This window comes from Hyla sarda, chromosome 6 (genome assembly GCF_029499605.1).
Source record: "Hyla sarda isolate aHylSar1 chromosome 6, aHylSar1.hap1, whole genome shotgun sequence".
NCBI classification, from domain to species: domain Eukaryota; kingdom Metazoa; phylum Chordata; class Amphibia; order Anura; family Hylidae; genus Hyla; species Hyla sarda.
In genome coordinates this window covers 201562729-201583608 of record NC_079194.1, presented here as the reverse complement: position 1 = coordinate 201583608, position 20880 = coordinate 201562729, and the positions used below count along the sequence as shown (strand labels likewise).

The 20880-nt window shown below is 41.6% G+C and overlaps 1 protein-coding gene and 1 long non-coding RNA gene across 5 annotated transcripts in view; one reads left to right on the top strand and one right to left on the bottom strand.

Annotated features, from left to right (window-relative positions):
• HSF4 (heat shock transcription factor 4) overlaps positions 1–20880 on the top strand; it is an 87536-nt gene that overhangs the window by 49352 nt on the left and 17304 nt on the right. For all 4 annotated transcript variants that reach the window (XM_056526248.1, XM_056526246.1, XM_056526247.1 and 1 more), the window contains 6 exons: positions 1003–1111; positions 1741–1868; positions 4335–4459; positions 6234–6309; positions 13527–13591; positions 15338–15437. In XM_056526248.1, coding sequence (XP_056382223.1) covers positions 1003–1111; positions 1741–1868; positions 4335–4459; positions 6234–6309; positions 13527–13591; positions 15338–15437 — 603 coding nt within the window. The remainder of the gene's footprint in view (positions 1–1002; positions 1112–1740; positions 1869–4334; positions 4460–6233; positions 6310–13526; positions 13592–15337; positions 15438–20880) is intronic.
• Positions 1023–15448, bottom strand: LOC130276619 (uncharacterized). Its single transcript, XR_008845190.1, has 3 exons — positions 15324–15448; positions 2610–2699; positions 1023–1101 (listed from the first exon to the last, which is right to left on the bottom strand). It is a non-coding gene; the product is annotated as an uncharacterized LOC130276619 (long non-coding RNA).

Sequence of the window (20880 nt, the reverse complement as noted above, 5' to 3'; positions counted from 1 at the left end):
AAGGAGGACTCCAGCGACAATTGACTTATCCCCTATCCACAGAATAGGGGATAAGTAGCTGATGGCAGGGGATCCGACCACTGAAACACCCCCGCAATATCTGGAACGGGATCCCGACTGTCTCAGTGGTACTGTGAAATATGCCTTGTTCAGCCATAACAGTAAAACCACAGGTTTATCTTGTGACACTAGTACCCGTTAAGAAGTGGGATATATTAGTCATGGGAGTCCAATGATCATTGATCCATTTGAGAAGCAAATGCTTCTGCTTCATATCCAATCCCACAGAAGAGTTACCATAGCACAAATTGCCAGCTAGCTCAACATTATTGCAGACCATGTCTACCTCTTAATGGCGTTGGTGTTCCTAAATGGCAGTGACCTCCTGGAATAATATGAATTGTATGACTGAGAGTCTAAGGTGTTCACTTGACCTGCAAATTCCCCAGATCTCAATCTGATGGAACATCTGTAGGATAGGCTGGAAAAACAAGTCAGATCCATGTAGGCCCTACCTGTAAACTTGCAAGATATACAGGATCTGCTGCTGCCAACATCTTGGCATATGTCTTAAACAAATCCCACACCATACCACACAATACATTACTAATATACTTTTTTGGAGAAAAAAAATGTATACCACAGCATACGATTTTTTTGTGGTACAGAAAAGTTGTACATGTAGAACTTTTTTATTATAAAAAATTGTTTTACGCATAGTTACAGGGGACAAATAAAGGTCAAAGCTAACATAGGTTTAGTAACTTACAAGTCTATTAGTATATCTCAGCGTATGTTTAGGTACCATTTAAAGGTATCTCACGGCGTACTGCTGTGATATAGATGTGAACAGGCCCTAACATAATATCAGGAAGATGGTTTTAATGTTATAGCTGATTGTTGTATAATCCTTTGGGTTACAGCAATGAGCAGCTTGGTACATATATGTTGATGTTTCTTCATCTTTTCTCTTGTTCTTGTCCTTGTTTTACTCTTTTTCAGAATGGAACCAGTTTCCATGTCTTCGACCAAGGCAGGTTTGCCAAGGAAGTCCTTCCCAAGTACTTCAAGCACAATAACATGGCCAGTTTTGTGAGGCAGCTAAATATGTGTAAGTGTACAAAGAAAATACGAATTGTTAACCCTTTACTTGCTCCACCGTGGAGGCTGGGACAAAGAAGTGGGAACATTTATAGAAAGTAAAACATTTTTTTTATTTATCTGAAGTAGAAATAGATTTTTGTAGAATGATGTGGCCACTTTTTTCATGCTCAGCTTGTGGCCAGTCTTCAGTTTTGAGTAAAGCCAATGCCACATCATGTGTACAAGGGTTTTACAAAGTAGGACACAGATACAACATTATTATTATTATTATTATTATGTTTTAGCTTCAGTTCTGTGAATATGAATTAAATAAGTATACTAAGTGCATTTTACTGTGGCAGGCCAGTTTAAAGATTTATTACCATATGAAAAAATTGTGGCATATTTACAGCTGTATGAAAGCTTATACAATTGCAAATAATGCCCATTGACGACAATAATAAAATATATTAATTTATTGTTCCCTGTATTGAAACACACCTTTTAATACAGTGAATACACTCTGTACACATACCTCAGGCCCATTATACTTATTGATACTTTCTGGGCTTACATTTGGAGCATCTTTTGACATATTTATGTGCTCAAAAACAAAGTGTGAACCCAGTCTAATATTTGTTCTATTTTTTATTTTAGATGGATTTAGAAAAGTAGTGAATATTGAACAGGGAGGACTAGTGAAGCCAGAGAGGGATGACACAGAGTTTCAGCATCTGTACTTCCTGCAGGGACATGAACATCTGCTGGAGCATATCAAGAGGAAGGTATGACCCACTTTTTAATTCTGTATACAGTAATAATACAGTCTTAAAATAGACATAAGTAAACATATGTGCCCAAACTTTACCCCTGAGGAACCCCATTACAATTCATGTCAGTCATTTCACCTATTTCGAAGGAGTTACAGCCTAAGAAGAACCTACCACATGTTATTTTTTCTTAATATAGTATGAATATTCACTTTTTATATTCTAATCGAAATCATCATCACAAAGACCATCATCTCAAGAGTGATCCCAAGCCCTAACTTCTTTCAAGAGAGTCTTGTTCTGTTTGTTAGGACTCAGGGTGAACATAAGTGTATGAAGCATTTGTGGTGACCCACATGGCGGGACCACGGGTGTAGTGGTGTGAGTGGTGGGATCAGATGATATTAACCCCGGGGGCAAGATGTTGTTAAACCCTAGTCTTTGTGACGCCATTGTGCTTTTAGGGTTCTGGAACACCACACGCCCAGTTCCTCCACTATCCCAGTTACTAATAGTGAAATGAGAGTCCACAACCAGTTATGGTCAAATGGCGGCTTTACAGAGTATAATACAGATGGAATTATCTTCACAGCTAAGGCCAGATTTCCCAGAGAGGTGGCGGCCAGGACCCAGAAGGACCTCGCAGCTTGCTGGACCAGTATACTTGTAATTAACTTGACTCGAGATTGGACTTGACTTGACTATATGCAGGACTTGACTAGTTTTAGTGACAGCAAACATAGACTTGAGACTTACTGGAATGACTGTAGCTTTTTGGGGTCTTCCAGATGCTGATCACTTGCACTGAGATCTCTGGTGGTTGCTGTGCTCAGTAGCAGATGGAATCTCGAAGAGAAGAGAGACAATTGTAATGGCTGCCCCTTTGTATAGTGGGGGGCTGGACTAAACCCATTGGTCAAGCTGTGGGTCATAGGTTAAGCTGATGCTCTCTGGGAGAACATGTGACAACAAATCATGTGACTGCATAAAATAAAATGTGACAGACTTACATGTCTTTGAGACAACCTCTCACAGGTCCTTTGTACTACCTATACATAAGGATACTGTCTAGGCATTTAAGCAATACACACTACACTCTGGAAACAACTGGGGGAGACCCTGCATGGAAGCCCCCAGGTCATTGAGGGTCTCAACCTGACAGGGCCTAAGGGTAGTGCAGGACCATGTCCTGTACTGGGACATCACACATTTCTGTCCCTTCATTGCAGTGTTAAGGATTCACAACTCCCTGATCCCTATTGATCACTCAGATCAGAAGTTGTGCAACTTTTCTTATATATCTTATCAGGAATTCGCTAAATTTCATGCCAAATTACTGGACTTTCCTTGGAGAGATTCCGGCCATCTTTCTTTTACATATTAATATACCTACCCCAGAAATACTACAACTGACTGTCACCTAGCCCCACAGTTGTTAGGACCAATTCCTCCCACAACTGTTATTCAGTAGGTGCGTCGAGTTCATGACATCATGAAGATGGAGGGTCTTACTGCGTTGTGGTATAACTCGGAGGACTCTTTAAACTCCACCCTGTTCCCTTAGATTCAATTCCAGATCTCAGATGTATATAACTGTTTATTCACACATTATATTTTGGTCAGTACTTTAGTCAAAACTTGGGTCCAAAATACAGAAAAGGTGCATATCTGTGCATTATAGTTTCTTAGCTTCATTGCTGGTTTTGGCTTAAAATACTAATCAAAACACAGAGCTAAATAATGACTAATATGGACACCCTCAAATAGTCCTTTATTACAATAACTGAGGAAGAGGACGGAGCGTCCTTGAAACGCGTTACATGTAATAAATACTTTTATCTTTTACCTTGGTTGTGGACAGCGCTGAAATATCCCTATTACCTGTGCACCACTAAAAGTGCACATTTTTCACTTATTAGAATAACTGATAGGGTAATCCCCTCTTCAAACATACAGCCCCCCTTTTTCCCTATTTCTTTTCTACTCCCCCCCCCCCCCCTTATTTGTATCTTCCTTCCTCTATTTGTTCACTGTTTATGGTGGCTTAAGCCAAAAATGAAGATCACTGTTTTAATTTTAATAAATGTAAGCAGATGGAGAAAAATTGACCCGCCCTAAAAATTGTTAGACAGTGAGTTCCCAGGTCACCATTCCTGAAAGCATTCTTGCCACCTGCTGCATTAGCTTTGATTGGTTACTATAGTAGGGGAATTCTTGAATACAGCTCTGAACTATATTTACATAGTACAAAAAAAAAAACAACAGTTTACTTTGCCTACTGATTTGCCTCCATTTTTCTTGAATTTGTTTTGATATTACTTTGGTACTTTGTGTAATCTGATACTCATTGACTCACACAGATTATTTTCCACATGCATTTTGTTATTCCTTCAATAAAAAGAGATTTGATAAAAATACAAAAAAAAAAAAAAAACACCCAACGGTTAAAGTTGGTTAATAAAGTTGTGTCATTCTGTGCAGGTGTCTGTTGTGAAAAGTGAGGAGACAAAACTTCGTCACGAGGATGTGAGCAGACTACTGTATGAGGTGCAGAGCCTGCGGAGTCAGCAAGAGAACACAGAGTGCCAAATGCAAGATATGAAACAGTGAGTTCTGTAGTGCCTGTAGACATCACATGATCACTGTATTATAAAAAACCATTCACCTCCATATTTGCAAAATGTAAATTTCATAATTTATTTCGCTCATGTATTTGCCTCTCAACCACTATGCTGATACCTTACCATCATTTTTTATGTTATAAGACTTGCCCAGGATCCCAACGTGTTTCTCGCTGATAAGGCAATCATCAGGGGTGTTATTTATCCTACAGAAATTTGCAGATGGAGCAGCATATCTACATAACTTGTCTTATGACATAAATAATAATTATCAGGTATCAGCTGGCAAATGAGGCTATTATTGGATGAGAATGTATTGTAAAGATGAGAAGATATAATATATGCTGCCCCCGTATTTGCACTACATTGTCGCACCATACCACTATTGAGATTTGCAAATTTAAATATTTATTCATGATATATGGGCTATATTCTTAGTAACCCTGTACAAGTGGACCTCATTGCATTTTTGTTATCTTGAACGGCTCTACACATGAGGATGAGGATATCTCTTAACTATGAATGGTATTGCGTTTATGGCTAAGGTGACAATTTACTTGAAAATACTTGAGAGATATAGGTGACGGAATTTATGTTTTGCACATGTGGAAGTGAATGATCTTTTATAATACCTTATAATAAAATGTGGTGTTAAAGGTAAAGGACTTAAAGCTTCTATATTACTGTTTCTGTAAATTTGGTTTAGGGAAATAAGGAAACTCTACAGCTACAGTGTCTTGAGTGAATATTTAGTAACAGGACATGGCGATTACTCATTAGATTACTATATATACTGTATGAATAGATACGTTTACATTTTGACATTAATTAATGAAAATTCATAGTCATTGAATAGATGCAGCATATTGGTACAAATGAAATGCTAATGTACCAAAATAATATTTTCCACAGACATACTCTACTGCATCTGATCATCTGTAATAAAAGCTGCATGTTGATACATAAAATGAGAAAAAAAAAAAAAATATATATATATATATATATAATTCAGCTCACCACTATGGAGTCCAATGACTGAAGATCCAGTGAGGGTAGGAGAGCAAGGCAAGCAAACAGCGGGCCGTGTCCCGGATACAAATGAAGAAGAGAGGGCAAAAAAGCGGGGGCCTCCAGCTGCTCCAAAGTCAAATTAGTAGAAAAATAAGTAAAACTTAACTTTTAATCCATACTTTAAAAACAAAGGATATCCATAATGAATAAAATGATGATGTGCAGGTAACCGACGCGTTTCGAAACGAATCTGGCTCTTAGTGGTGGCATGGATTAAAAGTTAAGTTTTACTTATTTTTCTACTAATTTGACTTTGGAGCAGCTGGAGGCCCCCGTTTTTTTTTGCCCTCCTTCTTCATTGTACATAAAATGTTGTCAGGATATGTTCTATGCTTTGAAGCCAATGGTTTTGTACCTGGTGGGTAAAATGTTATCAAATTCTGTTTATTACCGTGCAATACTGATACTACATCTGACCACTACAGTAAAAACCCACATTTGGTCTGGCAACATTCAGATGTGGTCTAATCACAAGACCGTTCTTACTCACACCTGTAAAATAGCCACATTTTACAATTTGTATGATGTAAGCAACAGCCCTGGAGTTCTACTGGACTGAGAAATAGGGTTCTAAAGTGATCTAAATTTGGGTTAGTAGAAATGTGGCAATTGCCAGACACAGCAGTGATTATTATAAGGGATCACAGTAATTTGATTGTTATTGGCATTTTGCCTTTTCTTTTGCTAGGCAGAATGAAGTCCTGTGGCGAGAGGTTGTTTCGTTGAGACAAAACCATTCACAACAGCAAAAGATCATCAACAAGGTAAGTGTCTAAGAAAAATGCACATCAGCTCACAAACCATACAGGACAATGTAGCGCAGGAGGCAAATTGGATCCAAGCGCACAGAAAGGCAGCAGGCCGGATCCCGTGTGGTAAACAGTCAGACAAAAAAGGTGAGTCCAGCTCCAAGGAAAAAATCATTTAAAAATTAAGACTTTATTCCATCATCTTAAAACCAGAATTGACATGTCATATTTAAAGAAAAAATGCCGACGTGTTTCGAGCTGTGAACTAGCTCTTAGGCATAGCACACAGTACTACACAATTACACCTCTTTATATACCTGTGCCCAGTAGAAATGTAAGACAATCAGCAGGAAAGCAGGTGGGGACCCCGAAGGCGTGACCAGAATCAAACTGCCAGGAAGTTTTAAGATGATGGAATAAAGTCTTGCTTTTTAAATGATTTTTACCTTGAAGCTGGACACGAAACACGTCAGCGTTTAATTCTGGTCACGCTTTCTGCGTCCTCACCTGCTTTCCTGCTGATTGTCTTACGTTTCTTCTGGACACAGGTATATAAAGAGGTGTATTTGTATTATACTGTGTGCCATGACTAAAAGCTAGATCACAACTCGAGACACGTTGGAGTTATTTCTTTTAATATGTCATGTCAATTCTGGTTTTAAGATGATGGAATAAAGTCTTGCTTTATAAATGACTTTTTCCTTGGAGCTGGACACACCTTTTTTGTGTACGTATCTAAGGCCTTATCTCTGGCATGCAAATACAGAACATCTTTAGTATATTGTACTTATGCTCCTAAAGACAATCTTTAGGGTGAACCCACTGCAAGGGAATATATAAACACAGTAGTGTCCAAAAAAGAAGAAAATAGACCCTAAAAGAAAGGAGACACTATCGCAAATATTAGTCAAAAGGTGAATTAAAGGGGTATTCCAGGAAAAAACTTTTTTACATATATCAACTGGCTCCAGAAAGTTAAACAGATTTGTAAATTACTTCTATTAAAAAATCTTAATCCTTTCAGTACTTATGAGCTTCTGAAGTTAAGGTTGTTCTTTTCTGTCTAAGTGCTCTCTGATGACACCTGTCTCGGGAAACGCCCAGTTTAGAAGAGGTTTGCTATGGGGATTTGCTTCTAAACTTGGCGTTTCCCGAGACAGGTGTCATCAGAGAGCACTTAGACAGAAAAGAACAACCTTAACTTCAGAAGCTCATAAGTACTGAAAGGATTAAGATTTTTTAATAGAAGTACAGTGGTCCCTCAACATACGATGGTAATTCGTTCCAAACGACCCATCGTTTGTCGAATCCATCATATGTTGAGGGATCCGTGCAATGTAAAGTATAGGAAGTTGTACTTACCTGTCCCCGCCGCTCCGCACCAGGTCCTCACCGCTCCCGCTGCTGTTCCAGGGGCTCCCGATGCTGTCCCGCTGCTCCGGTGTCTTCTTCGCGATCCTCCGGTGTCTTGCGCATCTTCTGCAGGGTCCGGGCCTCGTTCTCTGGTGACGTTATTACGCTGCTGCGCCGGCGCGGCGTGCGTAGTGACGTAATAACAACGCCGGAAAGCAAGGCCCGGACCCTGGAGAAGATGTGCAAGACACCGGAGGATCGCGAAGTGGACCCGGAGCATCAGGAATAGGTAAGTGAACCTGCTGGGGCACATTACACTGCTATCCGACAGCAGCTTAAGCATTTTGCGCTGTCGGATAGCAGTTAATGCGATGGCCCCGACATATAAAAGCATCTTATGTTGATGCTGACATTGACATGCGATGGCCTCTGAGAGGCCATCGTATGTCGATTTTATCATATGTCGGGGCCATCGTAGGTCGGGGGGTTACTGTAATTTACAAATCTGTTTAACTTTCTGGAGCCAGTTGATATATATATATATAAAAAGTTTTTTTCCTGGATAACCCCTTTAATCTTTATTAGACAAAATACATCATATAAAAAAATCTTTAACCCCTTAAGGACACAGACCATTATGAACTTAAGGAGCAGAACATTTTTTGCACATCTGACCACTGTCACTTTAAATGGGCACTGTCTTGAAATTTTTTTTTTGATATGTTGTAGTACTTAAGTACTACAACATATCTCTAATATACTTTTATGAAAAAAAAATGCTTTTAAAACATTTTAAAAGCAATTTGAAGTTCGGCCACTAGGGGTGTCGCCCTCCTAGTGGCCGAATGCAGTGCGGAGTGACGTCACTACAAAATTCTTACTGATTCCCCATCAGCTCCCAGCTCACTCCTTCTCCTATGAAGCTCCTGTCCTGGGCGGCGGCAGCCAGCAGAGCCCTGGCGGGGGGTGGGCCTGGTGCAGGGAGAAGCACAGCTGGAAGGGGCTCCGCACGTCCTTCTTCAGCAGCCGCCTGAGGGAAGTCCGGGACTCCAGGGACCACAGGGGCCCCTCCGGCTCCACTCCGGTGTAGCTGCCGCCTTCCATGGCCGGGCTCCGGCTCAGCTCCAGCTCCCCACCGATGTCCGCCCGGTACAGAGCCACGGAGGTTGCCTTCCAATACAGGGTGCCTCCAGTTGTTTTACCACTACAACTCCCAGCACAGCCAATATATGTCAGGGCATGCTGGGAGTTGTAGTGGTGAAACAGCTGGAGGCACCCTGTTAGGAGAACTAAGGGTGGAAGTTGACCCCCAGCAGGCATCAGTGACGTGGTGCCTGCTGGGGAAGTCTGCCTTGTAGTGAGCACACTACCAGGCAGACTAAATGCCATTTTTAAAATAGTAAAAAAAAATAAAAAATAAAAAAATAAAGGCAGGGAGGGTGTTAGGGATAGAAGGGCAATAGGCAGGGACAGAAAAAAAAAACATGATGGTGGGAGCTATCCTTTAAGCATTAATAACTCTGGGATGCTTTTCCTAATCATTCTGATACCGAGAATGTTTTTCGTCAGATATTCTACTTTATGTTAGTGGTAAATTTTCGTCATTACTTGCATCCCTTCTTGGTTTGTTAACCCCTTTAGGTGTTTCACAGGAATAGTAGCGTGAAGGAGAAAATTCAAAATCTTCATTTTTTACAGTGGCATGTTCTTGTAGACCCAGTTTTTTAATTTTTAAAATTTGTAACCCATTTTCTCTCGAGTGAGGAAATACCTCATATGTGGATGTTAAGTGCTCTGTGGGTGCACTAGAGGGCTCAGAAGGACAGGAGCGACAATGGGATTTTGGAGAGTGAATTTTGCTGAAATGGATTATGGGGGGCGTGTCGCATTTAGGAAGCCCCTATGGTGCCAGAACAGCAAAAAAAAAAAAAAAAAAACATGGCATAATATTTTGGAATCTACACCCCTCAAGGCACGTAACAAGGGTTGTAAAGTTAGGGAAAAATCTGCACTTTAGTGGAAAAAAAAATTCATTTACACATCAGACTTTAACAAAAATTTGTCAAACACCTGTGGGGTGTTAAGGTTCACTGGGAAACTTAACACCCCACAGGCGTTTGACGAGTTTTTGTTAAAGTCTGATGTGTAAATTAATTTTTTTTTTCACTAAAGTGCAGATTTTTCCCCAAATTTGCAATTTTTACAAAAGGTAATGGGAGAAAATGCCCCCCAACTTGTGTGGATGTAAAATGCTCTGCAGAAGGAGTCACATTTGGCTTTTTGAAAGCAAATTTAGCTGAAATGGTTTTTGGGGGGCATGTCGCTTTTAGGAAGCCCCTATGGTGCCAGAACAGCAAAAAAACAAAAACACATTGCATACTATTTTGAAAACTATACCCCTCAAGGAACATAACAAGGGGTACAGTGAGCCTCAACACCCCACAGGTGTTTGACGACTTTTCGTTAAATTGGAATGTGTAAAATGCAGCTTTTACAAGGGTTCATAGGAGAAAAAGCACCCTAAATTTTGTAACACCATTTCTTCTGAGCATGGAAATACCCCATATGTGGATGTAAAGTGCTCTGCGGGCAAACTACAATGCTCAGAAGAAGCCCCCACGGTGCCAGAACAGTGGACCCCCACACATGGGTGGGCAGAGCTGGGGAACAGAACTTTAACCCAACCCCCCCCCCCCTGCTATTAGTCGGTTGCTTCTGACCGACCAATAGCAGGGATAGGAGAGGTGGCACCCCTGCCACCTCACTCCTATCCCTTCAGGAGGATCGGGGATGTCTTGGACAGCCTGATCCCCCTTATTTTCCGGGTCACCGGAGACCCGTATGACCCGGATTCGTCACAGATCACTAATCCCCCCAGGGCTTTGCACGGGGTGCCTGCTGAATGATTTCAACAGGCATCCCGGTCTGGTCCCCGCCTGGCGAGCGGCGGGGATCGGAATTCCCACGGGCATAAATGTCTTTAAGTCCCAGGGAGCCAGAGCGTGCCTGTATGCCCTGGGTCCTAGATGGGTTAAAACAATTGCACAGTTGACAATCCCTATAGTGTGCACAAACTATGGAAGGCTGACAAAATAGCAATACAGTATTAAAGGGGTTCACCAGGATTGGAAAACTTATCCCCTATCCTAAGGATAGGGGACAAGTTTCAGATCTCAGGGGGTCCGACCGAAGGGACCTCCTGCAATCTCCCTTTGTGCGTGTCGACCACCGCACAAAGTGGCAGCTGACACGCCCCCTCAATAAACTTTATGGGAGAGCTAGAGCGCTGCATTCTGGAATCTCTGGCTCTGCCATAGTGTCGTGGTAGTCGACACGTGCTATCTGGCTGGACACCCGGGGCCCCGTTCTAAAGATCGCGGGGGGTCCCAGCAGTCGGACCCCCTGCGATCTGAAACTTATCCCCTATCATTAGGATAGGGGATAAGTTTTCCAATCCTGGACTACTCCTTTAAGCATATCTAAAATAACCCACTAAGACTAATTTCAGTTAGCAGCATAATATACAGTATATCACATTAGTAAGAAGTAACAAAACAGAGGGGTAAAGATAGCAATAAAGATTCCTGTACCAATCACATGATAAGCCTCACCAGAGTGTGTACACACCCCTACATGTGTTTCGCCCCCTAGAAAAGCTCAATAGAGCAAAACATATGTAGGGGTTTGCACACGCTCTGGTAAGGCTTATCATGTGATTGGTACTGGAATCTTTATTGCTATCTTTAGCCAGCCCTGGATATACTGTATATTATGCTGCTTGCTGCAATTACTTTGAGTGGGTTATTTTAGATATGCTTAATACTGTATTACTATTTTGTCAGCCTTCTATAGTTTGTTCCCACTACAGGTATTGTCAATTGTGCCATTGTTTTAAAGATTTTTTAATATGATGTATTTTGTCTAATAAAGATTGATCCACCTTTTGACTAATATTTGCGATAGTGTATCCTTTCTTTTGGGGTCCATATTGTATTTACTAAAACTGGCCAAACACATTAAATGTGTCGACCAAACTCACTTATTTTTGTAGCATCGACTGGCCATCTAATGTGTATGGTGGCCTCCTGACTCTCCCATGATGGCAGAAGTCTCTGGATAGAATTGGACAAGTTGCATTTCAACTGCCCTATCCTTTTGTGTTTGGGTAGATAAGCCACTGCCAGAGGTGTCTGACAGCAGATGTCTTCCCTCTCACCATTCAGAACACATTGGGGAAGATTTATTAAAACCTGTGCAAAGCAAAATTTGCCCAGCTGCCCATAGCAACCAATCAGATTGCTTCTTTAATTTTGCAGAGGCCTTGTTAAAATTGAAAGAAGTGAGCTGATTGGTTGCTATGGGCAACTGGACAACTTTTCCTTTAGCTCAGCTGTGCATGCATGTGTATGTGGAGATTGGGAGAGATAGCTCCTATCTCTCTTATGCGTATGGTCAACTTGAAACTCACTGATCAGCATTGGCTGGACTGAAATATTGAGACAATGCAGGTAATATTGCCAAACTGGACAAATAATACACTGTTGAAGGGTAGGGTCTCATGTGCCGTATTTTGCTGCGTATTTGCTCCTGCATATTTTCCTCTCCATTGAAGTCAATGGGCAGCAGCAGAAATCAATTACAGCTAATATGCAGCCGAAAACGCAGTAAAATATGGCACGTGTGACCCAACTCTAAAGCTCCAGATAGGGCCTTAGTTTTAATAGTAATCTAAAGGATCTGTCATAATGTCATATGTGGTGAACTGTGACAGATACTGAGCTATTGTGATCTCTGAAAGTGATCCTAATGTGAATTTGTGGTACATATACATATATATATATATATATATATATATATATATATATATATACCAAACTGTTTGCAAATGCACATTTGGTGGTGGTCACAACATATGTGTAATGTTTGCAGAGGAACTGTAGGTTAGGGGAACCACTGCCACCCAAAAATTAGCCCTCATTGGGCTTTTAGTGCAGTTTATAATAATCCTTATTTACATAGTGGCAGCATATTCTTCTTTGATGCAGTTTCATGATGTAAAATTAAAGCCATAATTAGAGACATATTGAGACATATTTTCTCATATCAGTATGTACTATTCATTTTTGAATTTACCATTGGATAGCTTTAACAGGTGGATAAAGAACTAAAGATGGCCATACATAAAACTTCAGATTAGATTGTCATCCATCTCTGGGGGGGGGGTTGGTTGGGGACTGACTTTATCTGATGTGACTGTACAGCTTCATGAGGTCACCACTGCAGGTAGACTCTGGATTCTTTTACAGACAATATGGAGTCGCAATGATCAGATCCAGTTGAGGAAAAGGCAACAAGAAGCTGGTAATGGGCAGCTGTAAAGGATGAAAACGTGCCCTACAACCCTTCTGGTTATTATTGGAGTTCTCCAATGGCCATATTAACACAGTACTAGGGATAGTTAAAGAAGCTTAATGGTCTAGTCACATGTACAGTATTTGGTGCAGATTTGATGCGCAGGATTTTCTGCTGCAGATTTCAATGTAAACTGAGCCCAGCTTGAAATCCTGCGCATCAAATCTGCGCAGAATACTGTACGTGGGAATTGACACTTAATCTATATATCTTTTACACTGTCTTTTACATATGCTAATAAGATATTATCACAGTGTATTTTAAGACTTTTGTAGTATTGTGTAAGAATTCTTAGTGCACGCTATTATTATTTTATTATGATGTAAGGTATATTGTATTTCATTTCAATGGCATCTTTATGAAGTGTGGATTTCATAGTTGTTTTCCTCTAGTTATTGATATATACAGAGGGTGACAGGTCAGTGAGTTCTGTAACTAACACCTGATTCTGTGCTTTTTCATGACAGTTAATCCAGTTTCTGTTCGGACAACTGCCTGCTGGCCCCTCCAGCACTGGGATAAAGAGAAAGATGTGAGTGCCTGCAGGAGATCACCCCCCACCCTGCTCACTAAACTCCCCACCAACAAAATCACAAGCTCAGCGAGGCCCCAAGTGCAGGTCAGCTGACCCGCTCACCCTAGTGATGGGCACTGAATGGTCCTGCTGAGTCAGATCTGCTGACCACTGGCTTTCACAATACTGTGTACAAAGTGCCCTCTCAGCTCCTGGGACTATTGTGGGGGCAGAGAAAAAGGGAAAAGCATCCCAAAAAAGGCAGATTAACATAATAGTCCAATATTGATCACAAGGGATATATATATATGCAAGAGTTATGGAAACATATTAAAATCTATAAGCTACATGTTTAAAATCAGAAAAAAAACTATTTTTAAATGTCATGAAAAAAGTCAGAAATGAATGTTATTAAAATTAGTAGTCACTTTTGTTTATTAACTATTAAAAAGCCATATCACTACTAAAGCTATATCACTTCTAACAGATATCATATAAAGTTAGTGAACGATCAACTGTGAGGAAATTATGTCCAAAGAAGTCATATTTAAAAGCTACGAACTTAGGACTTCTTCAGACTGGTTAGAGATGCAAAAATAGTGGTGTTCAGCGATCAGTCTGTCTCATGGCAAGAGTCTGGCTCCATAGACTTATAATGGTGGTCTCAGCCCTGAGAACTGACTAATCAAAACTTTTGACATGTTAAAACATTTTTTTTTTTGTTAGACATAACAGTATTGTTTTAAGGCTGCAACTAAAAGATATGCTGGTTTGGCAAGGTACAATGGTATAATATTGTGAACATACTGCAAGGTGCCAACCCGCTCCGACCTGCTTGTGGCTGCCAAAGGTGGTTGGGAAGTCGAAAACAACTGAGCCAGCAGTTTTAAGCAATTTGTATAACTTCTACTGTCTTTAACAGGGGATGTAAAAACAGCACAGTATTGTGAGCTACACTGTTTATGTAACTACCATTAAAGTCAATTGGAGCTGTACAAGTTGTGTAGAAAAGGCTTGGTTGTTTTTGGCTTCACAAACACATCTAGAAGCTGCAAGTTTGAACTGAGATGGGAGTAAAGCCTAAAATGCTTATGTAAATGTATGTGTACACTTGGTTTATCAGTGTTGATCTAGGCTGCCTGCAACAAAAGGTCATCAAAATTACATTTTTCACATTTTAGGGCAAATTTACCTTTATGTTTTTTATTTACCTACCTAGGCAGACAGCCAGGGAAACTATAGGGTTGTAGAAGTAGCACTCACAAACAGGCCCTAGTGCCTCAAGGTAACCAAAGGGTATCCAAAGACAGCATATGACACCAGTATTGTAATGACACATGATATGTGGGGCCCTGTTACAGATGTTACACTGGGCCTAAGAAGTTTTAAGGTATGTCTTGGTATGTAACTATATTATGTATGTGGGATTATGGTACATAATAGGAAGATGGACAAAAGGGTTACAAAAGAATAAAACAAGCTATGCCTAATATTTTCAAACAGCTGCTTCCTGGTTTTTACACCTTTAGGTTTGTCCGAAGGTATTGATACAGAGTACAATGTGGAAAACCAGTTTAACAAGATAAAGCCTGGTCAGGAAAGTCCCTTTTACCTGTACTTACACAATACACAGTCAATCATTGCAGGTTTCACTTGTGGATACAGATATATGGGACTTTTTCAGGAACAGAGGCTGTGCTTGTCTTCATGTCAATAAAATGTATGATTAGTATATACATGTAGAACTTACCTTTTCTTTTTTAGACCCCTTATGTTGGATGATGGAAACTCTGCCCTACCGCTATCCAAATTTGGTAGGCACCTTCCTGTAGAATCCCTGCATGACCCCTATTACATTCAGTCGGTGAGTTTTCCAATTGTTTTTTGGCTTAACATAATGTTCCACAGATAAAGTTTTCCTTTCAAATACACAAAAATATTTATATTGTTGTTAGATGCATAATACATTTTTCTCTTTTTTATGCAGTGGAGGAATCTTGCACCAAAAATTAGCAACTTTTTAAAAAGTCACGAAATTCAAACCAAGCTCCTTTTTACACCCCCCAAAAATGATGTGGACATTGAAATGACACACAAAATTGTGCAAATGCTTAGTAATTGTATATAAACTGTAAAAGCCATGATAATACATATACAAAAAGGGTGCATGTACTTTAGTAAATTCCACCAATGTTTTCACCAGCAAAAACTACCCATAGCCATGTACATGGTCTTCTTTAGAGGTGACAGGTGTGTTATGCTATGTGTTTAAGAATAAATATATTTTATGCACTATTATCAGGATTGTCAGTATTCCATCTAAGAGACTGTGCTGCTAATGATGAATATGTTACTTTAAGCAGAGCCAAACCTGGAGGGCATAAAAGAAGGACATAATATGTTGAGCCTCTGTTCTTTAGTTAGATGAGCTCTGAGTCACTAGGAACACTTATTACAGAGGTATTCGGCCTGACAGGGGCGGTTTTAGACTAAGTGTGGCCCTGGGCAAAAATAAAAAATGGGGTCCCCAGATTGCGTGACCAAAGATCACTATGTTGCGCTCCCTGAATTGTGCTGCATCTCAGCTAATGTGAGTAAATGAGACTGTGCTGCAAACCCCAAATAGCTGTGACTACAACATGAGAAACGTAATAATTCCTTCCAGGATGAATTTGTGGCTGCGGTAATTTGGGTAATGTGTGTCATAAAATGTATGGTCACAGGAAACCACAGGGTCGAAGAAGACCACAGGGTCACAGAAAGCCATACATTTTATGATGCCGTTTTAAGTGTTTAATAAACCACCTAAAGAGCAAGAACTGATTTGTGCTGGATTTCTCTACGTGTGACCACTAGTGATGAGCGGCATTGCCCATATTCAAATTCGCGATATTTCACAAATATATAGAAGAATATTCGTCCTATATTCGCGAATTTCACGTATCCATTATATTCGCATATTCGAGGAAGAAAACAGTGAGGGGGTGGTCAACTTTACTATTGGTTGCTAGGGATGTTGTTGATAACCTCTGACAAGTGTATTTGCATCATTCTAATTGGCCCACAAGTGAAAAGAAGGAATATGCGAATATGCGGAAAAAAGTGAATATTCATAATTTTGAATATATATGGTGAATATATTTGCAATATTTGCGATAAAAATTTGAAATGCGAATATTCGCGCCCAACCCTAGTGACCACATTTACTTACATTAGCTGAGATTCAGCACAATTCAAGGAGAACAACATGGCGATCTTTGACTGTGCGACCCATTTTTTCCAGGTTGCTAATACCTAATACTGTCACCTTGTTCTTTTAATAGTCACTGTGCACAGATAAACAGATATGCGAAGATTCACATATGCGGAAAAAAAAGTGAATATTCATAATTTTGAATATATTTGCAATATTTGCGAATTTGCGATAAAAATTCGAAATGCGAATATTCGCGCCCAACCTTAGTGACCACATTTACTTACATTAGCTGAGATTCAGCACAATTTAAGGAGAACAACATGGCGATCTTTGACTGTGCGACCCATTTTTTCCGTGCAGCCCTAACCTAATACTGTCACCTTGTTCTTTTAATAGTCACTGTGCACAGATAAACAGTGATCTTCTCAATGCTACCTATAAGTAATAGCGCCCACATATACTATAAGGCTATGTTCACAGACGGAATGTCCAAATGGAGAATCTCCGTGCCGATATTCTGAAAACTGCAGGACACTGACATAATATGCTGGCGCAAGGACCGCACAAGATTGTGCAGTCTCATAGACAGCTATGCCTTCTGTGCAGACTCCACACAAAGAATGAACGTGTGCGGACACAGAAAATGGAATTTTGTACTGGAAACATCTGGCACAGAAATTCCGCCGTGTGCACAGAGCAGCAGAATCCTGCTGAATTTAACGGGCCCACATACACTATAACAGTGATCTCCTCAGTGCTGTCTGTCAGTAATTGCACCCACATATACTATAACATTGACCTTCTCAGTGCTGCCTGTCGTTAATAGGGCCCACATATACTATAACAGTGAACTTTTCAGTGCTGCCTGTCAGTAATAGTGCCCACATATACTATAACAGTGATCTTCTCAGTGCTGTTTGTTGTTAATAGGGCCCACATATACTATAACAGTGATCTTTTCAGTGCTGCCTGTCAGTAATAGCGCCCACATATACTATAACAGTGATCTTCTCAGTGCTGCCTGTCAGCAATAGCGCCCACATATACTATAACAGTGATCTTCTCAGTGCTGCCTGTCGTTAATAGGGCCCACATATACTATAACAGTGATCTTGTCAGTGCTGCCTGTCAGTAATAGCGCCCACATATGCTATAATAGGGATCTTCTCAGTGCTGCCTGTCGTTAATAGGGCCCACATATACTATAACAGTGATCTTCTTAGTGCTGCCTGTCAGTAATAGAGCCCATATATACTATAATAGTGATCTTCTCAGTGCTGCCTGTCAGTAATAGCGCCCACATATACTATAACAGTGATCTTTTCAGTGCTGCCTGTCAGTAATAGTGCCCACATATACTATAACAGTGATCTTCTCAGTGCTGCCTGTCGTTAATAGGGCCCACATATACTATAACAGTGATCTTCTCAGTGCTGCCTGTCAGTAATAGGGCCCACATATACTATATCAGTGATCTTCTCAGTGCTGCCTGTCAGTAATAGCGCCCACATATACTATAACAGTGATCTTCTCAGTGCTGCCTGTCGTTAATAGGGCCCACATATACTATAACAGTGATCTTCTCAGTGCTGCCTGTCAGTAATAGGGCCCACATATACTATATCAGTGATCTTCTCAGTGCTGCCTGTCAGTAATAGCGCCCACATATACTATAACAGTGATCTTCTCAGTGCTGCCTGTCGTTAATAGGGCCCACATATACTATAACAGTGATCTTCTCAGTGCTGCCTGCCAGTAATAGTGCCCATATATACTATAACAGTGATCTTCTCAGTGCTGCCTGTCAGTAATAGCGCCCACATATACTATAACAGTGATCTTCTCAGTGCTGCCTGTCAGTAATAGCGCCCCCATATACTATAACAGTAATCTTCTCAGTGCTGCCTGTCAGTAATAGTGCAAATTTTTTCTTTACACAGTAATAGTTTTCCTCTTAATGCCCCACACTGTACAGATTAGGGATCGACCGATATAATTTTTTTAGGGCCGATACCGATAATCGGTGGAGGTTAGGGCCGATAGCCGATAACTTATACCGATATTCCGGTATAAGTTATCGGCTATTTATCCCCCTGCGACAGCGCTGCAGATCATTGATTTAAAGCGGGTGCTTTAAATCAATGCAGTTCAGTGGCTTTTGCGGTGCCATAGGCCGCCGCCACCACCCGCTTCTCTCCCCCTACCTGTCAGGGTGGTCCAAGCCATCCTTCCTTCCTGTAGTGTCCGGCGGCATTCCGGGTGGAGGGTGAACCGGTACGGGCTGTCCTTCTTCTCTGGGGGTCATCTTCTCCACTCCGGGCAGGCTCCGGCCTAGTAACGCAGCATAGACGCCGCTGCGCAGTGACGCACCTGACGTCACGGCGTAGTGGCGTCTATGCAGCGTACTAGGTCGGAGCCTGCCCGGAGTGGAGAAGAGGACCCCGGAGAAGGACAGCCTGGACCGGTTCACCCTCCACCCGGAATGCCGCCGGACACTACAGGAAGGATGGATGGCCCGGACCACCCCCATTACGGGTAAGTTTCATTTTTTTTATTGACTCGGAGGGTGGGGGAGGGGCCCAACCGGTATAGCGGTATGGGCAAAAATCCATACCGGTATACCGCCCAGCACTACGGTGGGGGGTGCGACGTAGTGGGGTGGGGGCGGTGCGGGGGGCGGGGCATTATCGGCTTATCGGCAAGGTAATTGCCGATACCGATAATGCCCAAAATCGTGATTATCGGCTGATAATATCGGCCATACCGATAATCGGTCGATCCCTAGTACAGATGCCCCTTTTGTGCCTCTTACAGTGTAATAATGCCCACCTTCATGCTTCATACTGTACTACAGATCACGGCGCAAAAAAATGAGCCCTCATGCAGCCCTGTATATGGAGTTTTTTAAAAGCAGTACAATAATATAAAAGAGTGTAACATGGGGATTATTAAAATCGTATTGACCTACAGAATGAAGAAAACCTGTCAGTTTTACCATAAAGTGCACTGCATGAAAACTAAAATCCTCCAAAATTGCACAATTGCAGTTTTCTTTTCAATTTCCCCACAAAATAATATTTTTTTTGGTTGTGCCATACATTTTATGGTAGAATGAAAGGTGTTATTACACAATACAATTGATCGTCCAAAAAAAACAAGCCCCATTTGGGTCTGTGGATGGAAAAATATAAGAGTTATGGCAAAAATCAAGTTAAAATCTTAAGTCACCCCCCCCCACAATATCTGTTAGTGGATCCACACTGGTTAAGCAGGATATATGTGCTGTAATTGAATATTTATCTCCCTCCTCCATACCGTATATACTCAAGTATAAGCCGACCCGAATATAAGCCGAGGCCCCTAATTTCACCCCAAAATCCCAGGAAAAGTTATTGACTCGAGTATAAGCCTAGGGTGGGAAATACATCATCCCCCCTGTCATCATCCAGACCCCCGTCATTAACACCCTCATCATCATCACCCTGTCATCATCCCCCCTTCATCATCACCGCCTGTCATCATCCCCCCTTCATCATCCCACACCCCCCCTTCATCATCCCCTTGTCACCATTCCACACCACCCATCATCATCCCCTTGTCATCATCCCACACCCCCCTTCATCATCCCCTTGTCATCATCCCACACCCCCCCTTCATCATCCCCTTGTCATCATCCCACACCCCCCATCGGCTGTCCGAGCTTGCTGGGAGTTGTAATTTTGAAACCTCTGGAGGTCCGCAGGTTGAAGACCACTGCGGCCTTCGACATCATCCAGCCCCCCCCCCTCTCACCCCCTTTAGTTTTGTACTCACCTCCGCTCGGCGGGACGTTAGGGTGCGCTGGTCCGGAGCTGCAGGACTGTCCGGTGGGGAGGTCGTCCGGTAGGATAGTGGTTCCGGGCTGTCCATCTTCACCGGGGGGCCTCTTCTCCGCGCTTTGGGCCCAGAATAGAGGCGTTGCCTTGACGATGACGCAGAGGGACGTTGGTAATGAACGTCCCTCTGCGTCGTCGTCAAGGCAACGTGACTATTCCGGGGCCGGGCCCAAAGCGCGGAGAAGAGGCCTCCTGGTGAAGATGGCAGCCCGGAACCACTATCCCACCGGATGACC